At 41.6% G+C, this 19,021-nt stretch overlaps 1 protein-coding gene across 12 annotated transcripts in view; it reads left to right on the top strand.

The window, feature by feature from the left end:
* The window catches only part of PTPRD (protein tyrosine phosphatase receptor type D), a 1,064,164-nt gene that overhangs the window by 674,419 nt on the left and 370,724 nt on the right, over positions 1–19,021 (top strand). For all 12 annotated transcript variants that reach the window (XM_030194293.1, XM_030194296.1, XM_030194294.1 and 9 more), the window contains one exon: positions 1,022–1,112. In XM_030194293.1, coding sequence (XP_030050153.1) covers positions 1,022–1,112 — 91 coding nt within the window. The remainder of the gene's footprint in view (positions 1–1,021; positions 1,113–19,021) is intronic.

A 19,021-nucleotide genomic window follows, 5' to 3' on the forward strand; every position in this document is an offset into this window, starting at 1 on the left:
TATAGGCATCTATTTGCCTATATAAAATAGCACATAAGCAGGCATTTACTTACCCTCATAAACTCAGCACCCTCTTATAGAATTACCCTTCACATGCATAGACATAGAATATGCAAATCATTATTGTATAGCTAGAAATTATAGGATAGATTGAGCCTCATATTGTTTGCAAAATCTTTGTCTGTCATGTGATGTTTGATGGTGTGGGTAGTCTGATGACTTTGGGTCTGATACAGTCTAGTTTTTGGCAACTCTCAATGGCATGATCTCTGTGAGAATACCCTAGTATTAGTTAGATGAGCAGCACATTTTAAAGTACTCTCAAATTCACATTTAAGCATCTTATATGTCTCACTTTTGATGGCTTTCAAAATTCTCTCCACTGGGCACTTTGTGTGGCTGTATACATTTGAAAATCTAGCTCCCTCGTATTCTGATTTTTTTTTTTAATTACTGGGATTAATTCCAAATGTAATGTGTTTGTGTGTTTTTATTGCATTTTGTATGTGGCAGTTTTTATATGCTGCTTAGTGTTAGGCGGGGTATACGTTTTTTAAATAAATAAATGCATGATTTGTATGGTTAACTTTGGCAGACCCAGTTACCTTTTATCAGGCAGGGACTGTTTGTGTACGTTGCTGTTTACATTTAGTAATGCAATAGAAGTTAGTAGTAGTAGGCTAAACTAGTCGATGCCTGGCCTATCATTAGCCTGCTGAAAAGAGGGATTTTGAGGCATCCCTATTCAATGCTATGTGGTTAAAGATAAACGATTAAGCTGGGCCATACAAACATTAGGCATAAAGATAACTGGATATATTTGTTTATATTTATGCTGCAACATTCAGTGCTGCCAACTTAACCAGTTATGTCTTTTAAGTATCCACCTCATTGTTATCATGTGGCTCTGGGATTCATCTAGGCTTCAGAAAACCATAATATGTTTTGGTAGCTTTGTATCATTGATTCTAATTTTGAATACTGCTAATTCAATCTCATCACTGCATTTTGCTTTTTACAGAGGTTACTATATAATCGTTGTGCCTTTGAAGAAATCTCGTGAAAAGTTTATTAACCCTTGGGAAAGCCCAGATGAAATGGAATTAGATGAGGTACAGTAAGACTGTTGTATTTCCTTTTGTTCATTCATGTGTGTGTGTGTTTCTTTCAACAATGAAGCAATCTTAAGGTCTAGGTCCAGTCTCTGCATCTTTTCAGTATGTTTGATTGCCTGCACATTTCATTCTTGTGCTTGAGTTAGCCTCTGGGGATTGAAACAGTGATCCAATTACTGAAATTAAAAGACATTAAGTTGCAATAAAGCTCACAAATTGCCTAGTCTTTATTGGTATTCATGTTTTATTCTTTGCTTTTTGTAAAAACAAGTTATCAAGGTGCAGGAAGTGAAACGTTCTGTCAGCAAAGGCTTAGTCATCATGGATATGGACTCCAATAAGGGTCTGGTTCATTAGTTGGGTACTTATTAAAGATCAAAGGAGTGCTAAATTAGCAGCATTTCCATGGGTAAATAGCAGCATGGGGAATACATGTGGACAGGGCTGCCAAGAGACAGAACAGAGCCTGAGGCAAGAATACACCCCCCATCTGAGTTGCTGCCATGCCGCCCCCTCCATTCAAGCCATCATCCCACCCCCCTTACCTTCCTTGGTCTGTTGTCTCCTGCCCCTGTGTGCCAGGACCCAGATGATTGTACTAACACAATAACCCAGGTCCCCGCATGCAGGAGCAACAGGAGGAAGAGAGTGACCCAGAAGCAGAAAGAAGCTTGCAGGCACCTGGCCTCCCCTTGGAGGCCAGGCCTGGGGAATTTTGCCCCCCCCCCTCCCCCGATGGCCCTGCATGTGGATACCAAGCGTTCTGTAGGCTTTACATCCTTATTTGACAGCTTGATCTCCCAGATGTAGTACTGAGAGATTACCACTAGGGTCAAAGGTGCCATTTTGAACCCAGAGATCAACAAAGCAGGAGCAACTGAGGATCACTCCTGGAGAGCCCCCCAGTAGGTGTTTGGAATAGGACTGGGGAGGTAAGGGTATTCAGGGGAGATCTTCACTATTTAAGGGAGCTGAGGGAGTTCAAGGGAGATCTTCACTATCTGAGTGTAGTTTAGAGGTTCTGGACTGCTGGGTGGGGGGGGGGTATTGAAGATTGAAGGGGTGCATGGATGTCAGGAGTAGTGATTTTAAATAAAGCTGACCCCCTCCCCAGCTGTGTACAGCTTTGTATTTGCTGATGTCTACCCAGTGCTTTTTTTGTAGAAAAAAAGGTGCCGGTACTCATTGTGGGCGGGGTCACCACACATGGCACCGCCCCTATTATAGCCACACCCACATTAGTCACACCCCTTGTACCAGCCATGGCGCATATAAACAGACATCATTGAAAATATTATACTAGTATAGGAGAAAAAATAATTTGATTTTTTTTCATTATAAATAATTTCTGTAAGCTGTTACAGCTCCAGTATACCCAGTGCAAAATAAGACAAATTCCAAACACTAAAATGAAAATAAAATGATTTTTTCTACCTTTGTTGTCTGGTGACTTTGTTTTTCTATCCATATTGGTCCCAGTCTCTGATTCTGCTGCTATCTGTTCTCTTAACTCCATTTCCAGGGCTTCCTTTCCATTTATTTCTTTACTTTCTTCCTTTCTTCTTCTTTTGTTGCCCTGCATCCATAAGTAAAAGCTGGGTCCTCCTCCATGGAATTGACTGGAGGAGGTATAACATGAATCCAGCTTTTGCCTATTTTCTCCATCCATGTGCAGTTTTTCTCCTCTTCCCTTTCCCTCATCTCCATCCATGTGCATCTTCTTTTTTCTTTCCTCCCCTCCATTCATGTCCAGCACTTCTCCTCTCTCCTCCCCTCCATCCAAGTCAGCATTTCTCCTCTCTCCTAGCCAACACCTCCATCCATCCATCCATGTCCAGCAATTCTCTATCTCCTGCTCTCCTCTCCATCCATTTCTAGCATTTCTCCTCTCTCCCCTCTCATCCATGTCCAGCAATTCTCTCTTCCCTGTCCTCCCCTCCCTGTCCAGCGATTCTCCTCTCTCCCCTCCATGTCCAGCAATTCTCTCTTCCCTGTCCTCCCCTCCCCATCCAGCGATTCACCTCTCTCTCCCCTCCATGTCCAGCAATTCTCTCTTCCCTGTCCTCCCCTCCCCATCCAGCGATTCACCTCTCTCCCCTCCATGTCCAGCAATTCTCTCTTCCCTGCCCTTCCCATGTCCAGCAATTCTCTCTCCCCTGCCCTTCCCTCCCATCCCATGTCCAGCAATTCTCTCTCCCCTGCCCATCCCATGTCCAGCAATTCTCTCTCCCCTGCCCTTCCCTCCCATCCCATGTCCAGCAATCCTCTCTCCCTTGCCCTTCCCTCCCATCCCATGTCCAGCAATTCTCTCTCCCTTGCCCTTCCCTCCCATCCCATATCCAGCAATTCTCTCTCCCCTGCCCTTCCCATGTCCAGCAATTCTCTCTCCCCTGCCCTTCCCTCCCATCCCATGTCCAGCAATTCTCTCTCTCTTGCCCTTCCCTCCCATATCATGTCCAGCAATTCTCTCTCCCCTGCCCTTCCCATGTCCAGCAATTCTCTATCCCTTGCCCTTCCCTCCCATCCCATGTCCAGCAATTCTCTCTCCCCTGCCCTTATCTCCCATCCCATGTCCTGCAATTCTCTCTCCCCTGCCCTTCCCATGTCCAGCAATTCTCTCTCCCTTGCCCTTCCCTCCCATCCCATGTCCAGCAATTCTCTCTCTCTCTTGCCCTTCCCTCCCATCCCATGTCCAGCAATTCTCTCTCTTGCCCTTCCCTCCCATCCCATGTCCAGCAATTCTCTCTCTCTCTTGCCCTTCCCTCCCATCCCATGTCCAGCAATTCTCTCTCTCTTGCCCTTCCCTCCCATCCCATGTCCAGCAATTCTCTCTCCCCTGCCCTTCCCTCCCATATCATGTCCAGCAATTCTCTATCCCTTGCCCTTCCATCCCATCCCATCCCATGTCCTGCAAGTCTCTCTCCCCTGCCCTTCCCATGTCCAGCAATTCTCTCTCCCTTGCCCTTCCCTTCCATGTCCAGCAATTCTCTCTCCCCTGCCCTTCCCTCCCATGTCCAGCAATTCTCTCTCCCCTGCCCTTCCCATGTCCAGCAATTCTCTCTCCCTTGCCCTTCCCTCCCATCCCATGTCCAGCAATTCTCTCTCCCCTGCCCTTCCCTCCCATCCCATGTCCAGCAATTCTCTCTCTCTTGCCCTTCCCTCCCATCCCATCAATTCTCTCTCCCTTGCCCTTACCTCCCTTCCCATGTCCAGCAATTCTCTCTCCCCTGCCCTTCCCATGTCCAGCAATTCTCTCTCCCTTGCCCTTCCCTCCCATGTCCAGCAATTCTCTCTCCCCTGCCCTTCCCTCTCATGTCCAGCAATTCTCTCTCCCCTGCCCTTCCCATGTCCAGCAATTCTCTCTCCCTTGCCCTTCCCTCCCTTCCCTCCCATGTCCAGCAATTCTCTCTCCCCTGCCCTTCCCTCCCATGTCCAGCAATTCTCTCTCCCCTGCCCTTCCCTCCCATTATTTCCAGCGATTCTCCGCCTCTCCCCTGCCCTCCCATCGACGTGCAGCGATTTTTCCGTCCCTCCCCTGCCCTCACCTCTCCCATATCCAGCGATTCTTCGTCCTCCTTCACTGCCTGCCAGCCAGCGTCGGACGCAGAAGCGAACGGTGCAGGCAGCGATTGGCTGGCAGCGTCGTAGCTTCCCTCTGCAAGTCCCGCCTACAACTTCCTGTTTACGCATAGGCGGGACTTGCAGAGGGAAGCTACGACGCTGCCAGCCAATCGCTGCCTGCACCGTTCGCTTCTGCGTCCGACGCTGGCTGGCAGGCAATGAAGGAGGACGCTGGGGGATGAAGAATCGCTGGAAATGGGAGAGGTGAGGGCAGGGGAGGGACGGAAAAATCACTGCACGTCGATGGGAGGGCAGGAGAGAGGCGGAGAATCGCTGGAAATAATGGGAGGGGAGGGGAGGAGGAGAAAAAGGTGCCGGTACGCCGTACCGTTGCGTACCGGCACAAAAAAAGCACTGTGTCTACCTAGATGTTTTATGTTTACTAAAGGCTTTGTAAAAATACCAGGGGGAATTGTGCACATCCTGACCTGACCATCTCTTTTCTCCTTCCCACAATTTATCTAAAATGGGCCTTCATGTGTAATAACCAACTTACTAAATAGTTAGAATTTGTTTTTTCTGTTATCCTGCATTATGATTGTTAGTAGCTGTGGTGGATTTATGCTAATGCTGTAATGGGAGAATTATTTAATTCAAATGAACAGGTGCAAGACCATAGGTAAATCTTTTTAAACTAAGAGGCCCTTTTACTAATGTGCAGTAAGAAGTTAACTTGTTTTGTGTGTAATCTACATGTTTTATTTATTTATTTATGGCATTTATATCCCACATTATTCCCACCCATGGACAGGCTCAATGTGGCGTACAATAGTCTATTAAGTTAATATTTATGTGCAGGTACAGTGTAAATGCTTAGAATATTAGTATATATGTCCATATGTGTGCACATATACTACTATTTCTTATCATTTTTTATAGCATTACTAGACGTATGCTGCACTGTACACTAAACACGTATGAGATAGTCCCTGTTCAATAGAGCTTACAATCTAATCAGGACAGACAAACAGGACAAATAAGGGATGTGTGTGTTCATATGGCAATAGTTCATCTGAGTGCTATTCTGTTAATATGCACTTAACCAGCTATCCAGCAATATTCAGCAATAATAGCCATTAGACTGCTTTGCCATGCTGCTATTTTGACCATGTCTCCCCGTTATTACAAGATTACCATTGGCTCCTGGTTGAACAGCGTATCATTTTCACGACCCTTACACTTACTTTCAAATCACTGAGAATAGGCTTCTCCCTTTATTTATCTTCACTCACAATCCCCTATTTTCCTTCCCGTCTGTTACAGTCCGACCATCGCCTAGTGGTACCCGGCCCAGCTTGAATCAACTGGACACCGGGCCTTCTTTTTCACAGCCCCTTTTCTCTAGAACTCATTACCCCTTCATATTACAGTGGAATTCTTATTTAAGAAATTTAAATTTGAGCTGAAAACCGGCTGTTCCATGCGGCATGTGCCCCCTCATAGGCTGATTTCAATCATGCTCTAGAAGTGCTACCTTAGTGTATGTCTCTCTACTCCTTCCCGACTAGGCCGTTCTCGTTGCTTTCCCCCTTTATTGTTTGAATTTTGTTATCTTCTATTGTATGAGTGAAAATTTCCCATCTTTCCTGTCATAAATTGTAGTTCCTTTCCTGGTGTGTTTGATTTTGATTGTAAACCATTTTGAACTGCATGTAAGCAAAGGTGGTATATCAAATGTAAATAAACTATCTCTCTATATAAAACGCACCTCCAATGTTCTGAAGCCTCCACAAGTCCCAACATTCTAAATGCATGGTGGTGAAACCAGGAATTCGCCCATGAGTGTTGGCCCCGCCCCCCGCATCAAACGTCATGACGTCGAGGACGGACCAATGACACTCAACCAATCGCATCGCGAACCCGTTACTAAGCGATGGAACGTGACATAAGACACATCGCGGAACAATGAAAACCAGCAGCACACAGTTGCTACGCGATGTCAACAGCAACGCTAAAAGGACCATATAGATCTCTGCTCTCCACACAAACAACGGACACAGAGGGCATATGAGGGAAGGAAAAAAACCAGCACATATACACACACTCTCACTCTTAACTGGCTATAATGAGCAACTGACCTGCCACTATCACAGGGACTGCTAGCACCTCTCTCTCTCTCACACACACATACAGACGGGACACAGAGGGGATGGAAGACAAGGAACGAATCGTTGGGTATGGAGGGGGCGGCAGGGGAGATAAGGCAATAACTGCCTCAAATGTCTGTGCTGTGCTATGTACAATTATAATGCTGTCTCTTCATTTTGACCCTACCCTTTCACACTCTCTTTCACACAGACGCACACACACACACACACACACACTTACACTGTCTCTCTCTGTCACACACACACACGCAACCACACACATATACACACAAACACGCCTCAAATAGTTCAGCTGTCCTATGTAAAATTTCACTGCTGTCTCTTCATTTTCACCCTACCTGTGCACACTCTCTTTCACACAGAGACACACACGCACACTTTCTCTGTGTCACACACACACAGACACACATACATATACAGACTCTCACTCTCTCTATAGCCTTGCTAGCGCCCGTTTCATTTGCATCAGAAACGGGCCTTTTTTACTAGTAGCCTATAAACTATAACTGAATATTGCCAGTTAGCGCCTAGCAGATAGCCAGTTATGTAGCTTGATATCATTGGCTATCTGCCGATATTCAGCGCATTGCTGGCTAAGTTTGGCTGCCAAATTAGGCCATCAAAATAGCAGGTCTATCTTTGGCCGGTTTAAACTTAACCGGCCAGTGCTATTGGCTTTGCTGGATAAATTTAGTCTAGCCAAAAACGCCTGCATATTCAATGCTAATCACTGGAAATAGCCCTGCATCATAAGTACATAAGTATTGCCATACTGGGAAAGACCAAAGGTCCATCAAGCCCAGCATCCTGTTTCCAACAGTGGCCAATCCAGATCACAAATACCTGGCAAGATCCCAAAAAAGTACAAAACATTTAATACTGCTTATCCCAGAAATGGTGGATTTTCCCCGTCCATTTAATAACGGTCTATGAACTTTTCCTTTAGGAAGCCGTCCAAACCTTTTTTACACTCCGCTAAGCTTACCGCCTTTACCACATTCTCTGGCAACGAATTCCAAAGTTTAATTACAATTTGAGTGAAGAAAAATTTTCTCTGATTCGTTTTAAATTTACTACATTGTAGCTTCATCGCATGCCCCCTAGTCCTAGTATTTTTGGAAAGTGTAAACAGACGCTTCACATCTACCCGTTCAACTCCACTCATTATTTTATAGACCTCTATCATATCTCCCCTCAGCCGCCTTTTCTCCAAGCTGAAGAGCCCTAGCCGCTTTAGCCTTTCCTCATAGGGAAGTTGTCCCATCCCCTTTATCATTTTCGTTGCCCTTCTCTGCACCTTTTCTAATTCCACTATATCTTTTTATAGATACGGCGACCAGAGTTGAACACAATATTCGAGGTGCGGTCACACCATGGAGCGATACAAAGGCAATATAACATCCTCATTTTTGTTTTCCATTCCTTTCCTAATAATACCTAACATTCTATTTGCTTTCTTAGCCGCAGCAGCACACTGAGCAGAAGGTTTCAATGTATCATCAACGGCGAAACCTAGATCCCTTTCTTGGTCCATGGCTCCTAACATGGAGCCTTGCATGACGTAGTTATAATTCGGGTTCCTCTTTCCCACTTGCATCACTTTGCACTTGCTCACATTAAACGTCATCTGCCATTTAGACGCCCAGTCTCCCAGTCTCGTAAGGTCCTCTTGTAATTTTTCACAATCCTCCCGCAGGATGCAGTCTGGCTACTTCCCACAGTCTAAATATTAGCCCCCTTTTTTCTATTACAGAATAGTCTCCTAGCATCTGGCCTTGGTGCTCCTTAACACAGACAAAAAAAGCACCACTGGACCTTCAAGAAAGAGATAATAGCCGTCCTTTATTGTGAAAAAGACCCGACATGGGCTGTGTTGGGTCTTTTTCACAATAAAGGACGGCTATTGCAGGTGCTTGTGCGCCGAAACATGGCCCATGTCGGGTCTTTTTCACAATAAAGGACGGCTATTATCTCTTTCTTGAAGGCCCAGTGGTACTTTTTTTGTCTGTGTTGTATACTTGTATGCTGTAATACCCTCTCTTTTGTTACTGTGTTACTTGGTGCTCCTTAATGCAGGTGCCCAATTATAGAATTGCGCTCATAGTGTCTGTTAGCTCATGGCTGTGGTAACCATTACCACACTGACATGAGTGTGCATTAATTCATTTGCTAATTGCATATCTGATGTCATTTACTGTGTTACTGTGTATATCATGGAATGGGTTAGGGAATGGATTGAACCTCAGCACACAGTAATAGATTAGCGTGGATGCATTTACCACCTCCTAAATGGCAGTACCTGTGCTGTCACTGCACTTACCATATGCTACAGGTTATTCTGTGTGGTATGCCATGCTGGCTTTGCACGTACCACGTGTAAATGCAAAACTTTACCTTACTTTAGTAAAAGTGCCCTATTAAAATGACGATAATTCAGTGACTATTAAACAGACCCAGACTTGTGAAAGGATCACAAGATGAGGGCCCACAAGTGAGAAAATATGAAGTAAGGATGCATGACAACTGTTAAGTTTGTTTTAAGCTTACAAAGATCTTTTGATAATTGCCATATTTTTGATTTTGCAGTGCTGTTGTGAGTATTAACTCCCAAGTGGACTGTGAATAAAAAAGTTTGTAAAACAGTGAACAAATGCTCTGCTAATTTTGCTTTCAGATGTGCAGAGAAATCTCTGATCTTTTCAGCTGGAACTGGATTCAGTGTGTGCTCTCTTGGCTTTTCTTCTCTTTAAATCTGAAGCAAGCTTACTGCACAGAAAGTCTCTTTATAGAAAGGCATTTAGTATTCAGTAACATGAAGCTGGCTTGGTATCATTATCCAGCTTTAACCTCCAAAAACCAGTGTGGAATCCAGTAATAATAATGGATGGAACTGTGGGTACTGGGTGACTTTGAGAATTCTTGTAATTAAGGTCTCTGGGTCTGGGCTGCTGATTCTCATAACAGTGGGGCCATTTTAATCATCTTGCAAGTTATGATGCATTAATCTGTGTAATAGTTTGATAAAGAACATTTATTAATTCAGAAATATTTGGGTCAGGGTAGGTTGTTTCCCACTTTTTACTGATATAATTGAGACCACATTGTGGAATTAATGGTGGAAGAAATAAGATATGCATCGACTGGAAAATGAAAATTATTTCTGGTTAAGAACTAAAGTCCTTGATATATCTTCTGGAATTGCTTCCAGTACATCTAGCACCCATTGCAGGTAGAAAAAAAAAGTAGAAGTAGGCTGTGGTGATATGTGAACCACAAAATTCTGGTTCTTTGTTATTCCATAATATAAAACATAATCCATTTTGGCTTTAATGGTACCAAGCTGCGAAGCCACTTCATAAAAATGTGCTTTGCATGAAAAATAGCACCAGAGCAAAGAAAATGCAAATATGCCTGAATTTTGGCATTTCCATTTCTTCGTATGAAGCAAACTTTATGATATGGCTTTGCAAAAGTACCCTTTGTGGTAGTAAACTTTTACAAAAAATAGATTTTGTGCATTCATTTTTGGAGGGCAGAGTAGAGGCAGTATTAGGAGGACAGTGTTCAAAGGATTTTGCCCTAGTAATTTAGTAGTTAACAAGGTAAATTTCCTGGGCTGAAAAACTTCCCTTCACTTGATATGTGCACAGGTACACTTGTATCAGTGAACGTCTCCATTCCTGCCCAGATTTTCAAAGGTAAGTTTGCAGTGTCCTCTCCAGAGACACAGAAACATACACAAGTGCATGCACTTTGTAGCCCTCTTTTCTATTGCTGACCTGCTGTTCATATGCCCATTGTAGCAATGCTCCTGCCCACTACCAGGTCTGCCCACCATCATGTAAAATTCTGGCATTTACTGCTAGTTCATTTCCTCAGCTGACAGCAGATCCTTTACTCCTTCCACCATTCCTCAGTCCTGCTCCTTTTCAACAACCTCCGCCCCCCCCCCACCCCCCCCCCCCCAGAACACTCACTAGTTCCACAGATTCTCTCCAAAGACATTGCACAGACCTCAGCTTCCTACAAGGAGGCTACATAAAACAGGAGATAAAGTGATGTCAAAATGTTGAAACCAATTAGGTCAATCTCTGTTTCCCTTCCTTGTGCAGCCGTCATCGCTGTACACTCAAACCACAGCAAGCAAACCTATGAGGTGCTGCAGCCAGGTTGTTATTCTTTATTGTTGGTAGCATTTTTATTTAATCTCACTTATATTTTCAAACATGCCAGCTTCTGCAGCATACAGATGTACACAGAAGAAGTTTAATAACAGAATAACTTATCATAGGTAGAGTAGTAATTTATTATAAATCGTAATCAGTATGTCATTTGGAGAGGCTGATTATAGGGACACCCTATTCATGCAGAGATTTTTTTCTCCTGGTAAAGTGCCACTAAAACAGTGGTATACATAGAAACTCTAATGTTGAGCAGCTGATTCTCATAACATAACAGACATGTTATGAGAATCAGCTGCTCAGCATTAGAGTTTCTATGTATTTATTTATTTACTTATTTATGTCATGTATTTCACACATTAAACATGAATTAGATTGAAACCTGGGAGCATTTAATTTTTCTTCCTGTGCCTACATCAAAAGAAAAAGATGGCATGTGGGAACTTGCTCCTTTTGTTTTATGAATTACAGTGGTATATTATAAAAATGCACGTTTTTATTACTACTATTTTTTATAGAAATTTTTATTTTACAATCAAGTATAGCACTTGTACAGAAAAGTAACCTGGTTTCCATTATCAAACATGTAAAATCATTATTTTTAAAGAAAATATCTCACCAGAGTATACTCAAGTCCACAATTGAGATTCAAAATGTTACACATATGGATATTTAAAATTTTCTAAGAAAACATATAGGAATTTGCTGATTCTGATTTCCAATAGATACCAGTTAATTATCAAAAGAGCTATTATCCTCCCCTCCCAGTAGTTCCCTTAACTGTTAAAAAGGCAGTGAGTTGAGGAGGATTTAAAAAAAACATACTTATTCATCTGATATTTAACAACACACTTACAAGGATATCTTAAATAAAAAGTCGCCCCCAATTGAAGTACCCCTGGCTTCATCATAAGAAATTGTTGTCTTTACTTCTGAGTATCTTTAGTAGCATCAGGAAAAACACGAATTTTCAGTCCAAGAAAGCTTTTTTTTTCTATTCTGAAAAAATTGTCTCATTAGCCAGTTTTTATCTGGTGTTAATGTTTTACTATCAGAAGTTTTCAAAATCGCTGAAACATCTAATTCTTGAGAACTTTGATTACCTTTTGGTTTTGTTGGCAGATAATATATTTGAGAAAACGGAGGAATAGCTTCTTTAGCTACTCCAGTATATCTTTTATGAACTTCCTTAACATATCTCTTGGAGAAGTCGCAAATTGTTTGGGGAAATTCAAAAAACGAAGATTATTATTATTTCTTATCGAATTTTCCAAGGATTCAGTTTTTCTTCTAAGGGATATTAAGTCCTTAGTTATGCATTCTTGATATAATTGTGTCTTTTTAACTTCTTTTTCATATTTCTTATTTTGATTCGTTAAGGTGTCCACTCTAAATTCAATATCTTTTGTGTTCTGCTCTAAGGTAGATAAATCTTGAGTCAATTTTTTTATCTGTGGACATATTGCTTTTCCCAAATCTACTATTAATGTCCATAGACTATCCAGCGTAACTTCAGTTGGTTTATCTATAGATATAGGAAATACAGTCATTGTTACCTCGATATTAGTAGAAGAGGAGCCATGTTCCTCACTCACACCTTGAATCTCCTTCACTGTTCCAGGAGTAACTGATAATATTCCTTCCTTCTGGTTACCCCAGTCTCCTCCAGACTAAGTTCCCTCAGTCGATGTCATCACCTCCCGTCTCTCTTCTCCCGTTCCGATTTTAGGCATTTGGATAGAGGACACCAACAGAGGAGTACTGCTCCCAGAGGGTTGAGGGGGAGGAGCTTTTTCATCGGGGCTGAGTGATAGCTCTAGCCCTGGGAACGTTGCGGGGTCTCCATCCACCCCAGAACGGACCAACAGGCTGTTCCCCGACACCACTGGCACCGTAGGTCTCTGAAAAACAGTTTGAATTGTAACCGGGTTAGAGGAAAGGTTCTGCCGCTGAGGAAGACTCAGAAAAACAACAGGTACATCAGACTCTGGCAGCGACCATCTTGAATTTTTATTACTACTATTTAAAAGACAGATATTGAATAATAAAGGCAGAGCTACCTTCAGGCAGAAGTCCAGAGTCAGTCTAAATGTGCCAACATTGTCCAGTTCAGCACACTATTAGCTGCCTAATTCATACAAAGTTAATTATGCCCAATGGAAAATAAATCTGTTGGCTCAGGCTGCTTGCTATGTGAATATTCCATCATTGTTTCATTATTGCTACCCGTATTACATGTTATGAGCATTTGCTTAAAAACTTTGATAGTTTTAATTTGTTTATCCAGATCTTACATGCACATGGTTTTGCTTTTTAAGCCCAAAGGTCAATCCTAAGAGTGGTTGAACAATTAGGTATAAACTGTGTTGTTTCTGACTTGTTTTGGAGTGCTTTGGATCCTGCTGATCTCTACATCTGCTGTCTGGAGTTTTTGAAGATGGAAATACAAAAATAAAAATTATATTTTGGATGTACTCTGTAAGAGGTAACCTGCAGTGATGTGGCTAGCTATTTTTAAAATGTGTTGTTCTGGGCTCGGATTGGCCCAAGAGCTCAAAATTGAGCTAGGATGTACTGGCTTTTGCTCCAGTCTTAGCCAGGGAGAAAAGAGAGAAGAATCTCTTTGCTATGACCCTGTGAACAGTTATATTTGATAACCTGTGAGCAGCTTTATGTCCTGATGTCCCCAGGTATTATTTAGATAGTAAACAAATGTTTAGATAGTTTTGTAATTGATCCATATTCAGTTACCTGTTATGTGCTGTTTTTGTTCCATCTGTTTTTATGGTTCACTGTTCAATATTTTTCATGACAATAAACATTTTTAGTTTATTGCCTCTGCTTATCTGGACTGACTAAGAATCCTGGTAGTTTGTGTGTTGTGTCTGTGAGTGCTTTATAGGAAATGTGGGACCACTGGAAGTGTGGCCCCAGTAACCTAGAATCACTAGGGATAATTTGAGAGTGGGAGACTCACCCAGAGGCAGCTGTGACCCAGTTGGTGGGAGGAGGGTGCTACTGTACAGCACAAATAGCAGGTGCACATGGACCTGAGCTGTACTGGGGATAGACCTTCTAAGTGGCCTCTGGTGGGTGGCTAGGCATTTCGTGACACTGATTTAAAGCCAAGCCATCAAAGTGGTGTACATTACAATAATATGCAAAGGAGGAAACAGTAATACAATATGTTAAAGAAAAACAAAGATACATTAAGCTCCACAGAGCCCTCTGATCAACAGGAGTCCACCAGACCAAACAAAACTGGTTCATATATTAAAAGCTAGTTGAAATAAATAGGTCTTCAACAAAAGTTTAAAATGAAGGGAGGGAGACCTCCATACATAATCAAAGAGTGAAGGTATTCCTTAGTATGAGCCCTGCCACACTGAACATCGATTTCTGGATGTACAAAGAGGTACGGATGTACAAAGAAGAACATTCCGAACTAAGGACGTTCAGTTAAATGTCATTGGCTGGAATGCATGACCCTTGATGGAATGTATGGGAGTAGATACATGGACAAAAATGAAGGAGAACCCGTACACAAGATGTTAAATGTAAACAATTGGAAATGAAGATCACACGCAGCAAGTAGGAAAGACCTTTATGTAGACAGTACAATCAAAAAAGAGTAGAGGCTGGCCAAAGGACAATCCAACACAGGAGATGGTGCTTAAAAGAAGCTTTATTTGGTGCTTGGACAAAGGGACCCGACACGGTCTGTGTTTCAGTGTCATTAAATGCCTGCCTCAGGAGTCACAATAGTGTTCTAAAAAACATATATATTATTATTATTATTATTATTTATTACATTTGTACCCCGCGCTTTCCCGCTCATCGCAGGCTCAATGCGGCTTACATAGTAACAAGAGAATACAATCTATAGTAACAGAATGCAGACGGTGCCAGTGGGACAGACAAAAGAGATGGTATCAATATGTATCAGTATGTATGTGTGTCATACATCAACAATATATGTATATAAAAGTACATACTTTATGTAATAATAATCAAAAAAAGGATTAGCATAAAAACTAAGTATGAGATATAAAATACATTAACAGAACTAAAAGTAATAATAAAAGTGGACATATACAATAAAAACATAAAATATGATGGACTGAAACATTAATGGACCATCAAACTTGTGTTAATAAACATGCATATGCCATCTATGCTTTAAAAAATGGTTAAAACCTTATTCATTAACATAATAAAGAAGCACTGACACTTAGAGCATAGGACAGACTACAGAACATGTGAGTTTTTAAAGCGATTAATGAGCACTTACCCAGTATTGGTTATCACAGTACCACATTATATTAGTTTTAAGTATGCTTCAAAAAATGTAATGTGTGGTTATATACGTAGCTGTGGTCTGTCATGGAGTTTGTTTAAGCACATATGTTTGGGCACGTTTTCTGTAGTCACACATTCTCCTTGTGCATTTTATTAATTAATGTTTACTGTTTTACCCATTTTTACACTCTACTGTTGCATCTTTTTTCATGCACCCTGGGCCCATCTATGTTTATGTATGCAAACAGGTTTTGTCTTATCCGGTTATTCTCCTCTGTACTCCTCAAAGTAGAACCTTGCTTTTGTGTATGTGAAGCCCACTGTAATATTCGTAACCTTTTTTTTTATACACTGTTTCTGGCTCTCACTTTTTCATTATGTAGAGTGGATGCCTTTGGGCTGGTTTGTTTGTTCAGTAATCGTTTTGGTATGTGCTTCCGGATTTTTCTTCTATTTAGTCCCATGTGTTTCCTTGGCTCTTTATGACACTTTTTTTTCTTTTATTATTTATTATTTATTGCATTTGTACCCCACATTATCCCACTTTTTTGCAGGCTCAATGTGGCTTACAGGGTGTTAATATGATATAGTCATTACATAGTCTTAGATACAGTCGGTAATAAGTTGAGGGTAAATGAGGATTTAGATGGAAAGGTGTTGGGTAAGGCCGTGTGAGAGGTGTTTTAAAGCACTGGGGTGATTTAAGGAGTGATTTGATTCATTAAGGATGTCTTTTGTAGGCCTTGTTGAAGAGATGTGTCTTCAAAGATTTGCAAAAACTAGTTAAGTTGTCCATGGTTTTCAGGGCCATGGGGAGTGTGTTCCATATCTGTGTGCTTTTGTACGCAAAGGTAGTAGCGTATGCCTGTTTGTATTTAATTCCTTTACAGCTGGGGAAATTCAAATGGAGGAATTTGCGGGCAGATCTTCTGGCGTTTCTGGGCGGTAAGTCCACTAAGTTTAGCATGTAGAGTGGGGCATCTGCGTGAATGATTTTGTGTACGGCCGTGCAGATCTTGAACTCAATTTGTTCCTTGAGCGGGAGCCAGTGCAGTTTTTCTCTTAGGGGCTTCGCACTTTCATATTTGGTTTTTCCAAAGATGAGTCGGGCTGCGGTATTCTGGGCTGTTTGGAGTTTTTTTTATGGTATTTTCTTTACAGCCTGCGTACAGAGTGTTGCAGTAGTCCAGGTGACTTATCACTAGTGACTGTACTAGGGTGCGGAAGATATTTCTTGGGAAAAAAAGTTTTATTCTTTTGAGTTTCCACATCGAGTAGAACATTTTTTTTCGTTGTGTTCTTCACGTGGGTATCAAGTGTGAGGTTTCGATCAATAGTGACTCCAAGAATTTTCAGATTTTCTGAGATAGGGAGTGTGCAGTAAGGTGTGGTTATGGTAGGGTAGTTGATTGTGTTGTATTGGGAAGTGAGAACTAGACATTGAGTTTTTTTCCGCATTCAGTTTTAACTGGAATGAGTCCGCCCAAGAGTGCATGATTTGGAGGCTCTGATTGATCTCGTTGGTTATTTCGTTTAGGTTGCTTTTGAATGGGATGTGGATCGTGACATCGTCCGCATATATGTAGGGGTTAAGGTTCTGTTTAGCTAGTGGCATCATCATCATCAGGTTGAAAATAGTTGGCGAAAGGGGGGATCCCTAAGGAACTCCACATTCCGGTATCCAGGGTGGTGATCTGTCATTGTTCGTTGTTACTTGGTAGGATCTGGTGGTGAGGAATCCTTTGAACCATTTGAGAACTGGGCCTCCGATTCCAAAGTATTCTAACAGGTGTAGTAATATTCCATGGTCTACCACATCAAAAGCACTGGACATGTCAAATTGTAGTACGAGTATGTTCTTACCGGTTGCAATTGTTTTTTTGAATGAATTCATTGCAGACACAAGTACAGTTTCAGTACTATGATGTGATCTAAATCCTGATTGAGACTCATGTAGAATTGAGTGTTTGGTTAGGTATTCCGTGAGTTGTTTCGTCACTATGCCCTCCATCAGTTTTGTTAAGAGCGGGATGGAAGCAACTGGTCGGTAGTTTGTTAGGTCCATTGTGCTTTTCTTGGCATCTTTTGGCAGAGGAGTGAGAAGGATATTTTCTTTATCCATGGGGAAGAGACCATTTAGGAGTCTGTAATTTACTTGGTTCGTGAGGTCATTTTTGAATTGTTTGGGGCACCATAATTAATTTGCTTCAGTTATTTTATTAATTTGGCTTTAAACAGGTTTTCTCTCTTTGACGTTCTTTACAGGCACCCAGCAACTCCTTCACTCCTTTCTTTAAGCAGCACTTTTTTCTTAGTTTTTTCTTTATTTTATTATTTCACCAGTTTTTCATATTTATGCACATCATCTTTCATTTTTGCTTTGTTGTACATTCACATGGGTAGATTTTCACTTGTTCTGTAGTCTGTCCTATGCTCTGTCTGTGCATCTTTATTATGTTAATGGTTAAGGTTTAACCGTTTTTTAAAGTATAGATGGCATATGTATGTTTGTTAACACAAGTTTGATGGTCCAATTATGGCTTGGACCATCGTATTTTGTTTTTATTGTGTTTGTACACTTTTATTATAACTTTTAGTTCTGTTAATGCACTTTATATTTTGTGTAACACTATTGTGACCCCTGAGGCAGGCATTTTATGATGCTGAAACATGGATTGTAGGGTCCCTTTGTCCAAATATTAACAACATTTTATACATAATGCAGTATTCCACTGGAAGCCAATGTTTAGTTCTCAATAATGGGGTCAACATGATCATACCTTTTAGCATTAAAAAGCAGTTTCATGGCAACATTTTGTATTAATTGCAGCCACCTGATCTTTCTCTCTGCCTAATGCCCTTAAGAAGTGCATTACAGTAGCCAAGACACATAATAACAAAAGCATGCATGATAACATGCATCGCTGCCTGATCAAACAGGTGTCGCACAGGCCTATTCCGTCTTAGTTGAAAAAAATAGGCCTTAACAACAGATGACACATGGGTTTGAAAAGAGAAGTTAGAGTCCAGCATGACCCCCAGTACCTTAATTGTGTCGCTGGCCTGAAGGGTCACAGATCCAAAACTAAGCATTAGTGAGATAGAGAGCTGTTGCCTCCTGCAAAACATTTGAAAGCGTGTGTTTTGTACATTAAGCAGCAGTTTGTTATTCCTAAGCCAAGTCTCCACTTGAAGCAACTTGGCTCCAATCGCTACAAAAGAGGAGTTATCTAAAGTTTCTAAGGAGGCAAGAATTTAAACATCATCAGCATGAATAGACGATGTCGATCCCAATGACTGTATTAAGGAGGCCAGCAGAGACGTAAAGATATTGAACAACACAGGTGGAAGAAAAGATCTCTGAGGTACTCCACAAGGGAGTTCAAAGGAATCAGGGAGTTCTTGCCAAAAACACAATATGTCCTAATAGAAAGATAAGAGTGAAACCCCATCTGCCAGACGGGATAGAAGCAGCTCGTGATCTACCATATCAAAGGTAGCAGACAAATCTAATGATATTAAGATAACAATTCTGTTATTGGCTAGCGCTGGCTGAATATTAAGGAGCATACCTAGCAAAGCCATCTCCGTGCTGTGGTGTAGACAAAAGCCTGTCTGGTTAGGATGTAGAACCTTATGAGACTCCACATGCTCAGTCAGATAGTCAACGACGACCTGCTCGGTTATTTGGAAAGAA

Source organism: Microcaecilia unicolor, chromosome 2, assembly GCF_901765095.1.
Source record: "Microcaecilia unicolor chromosome 2, aMicUni1.1, whole genome shotgun sequence".
Taxonomy (NCBI): domain Eukaryota; kingdom Metazoa; phylum Chordata; class Amphibia; order Gymnophiona; family Siphonopidae; genus Microcaecilia; species Microcaecilia unicolor.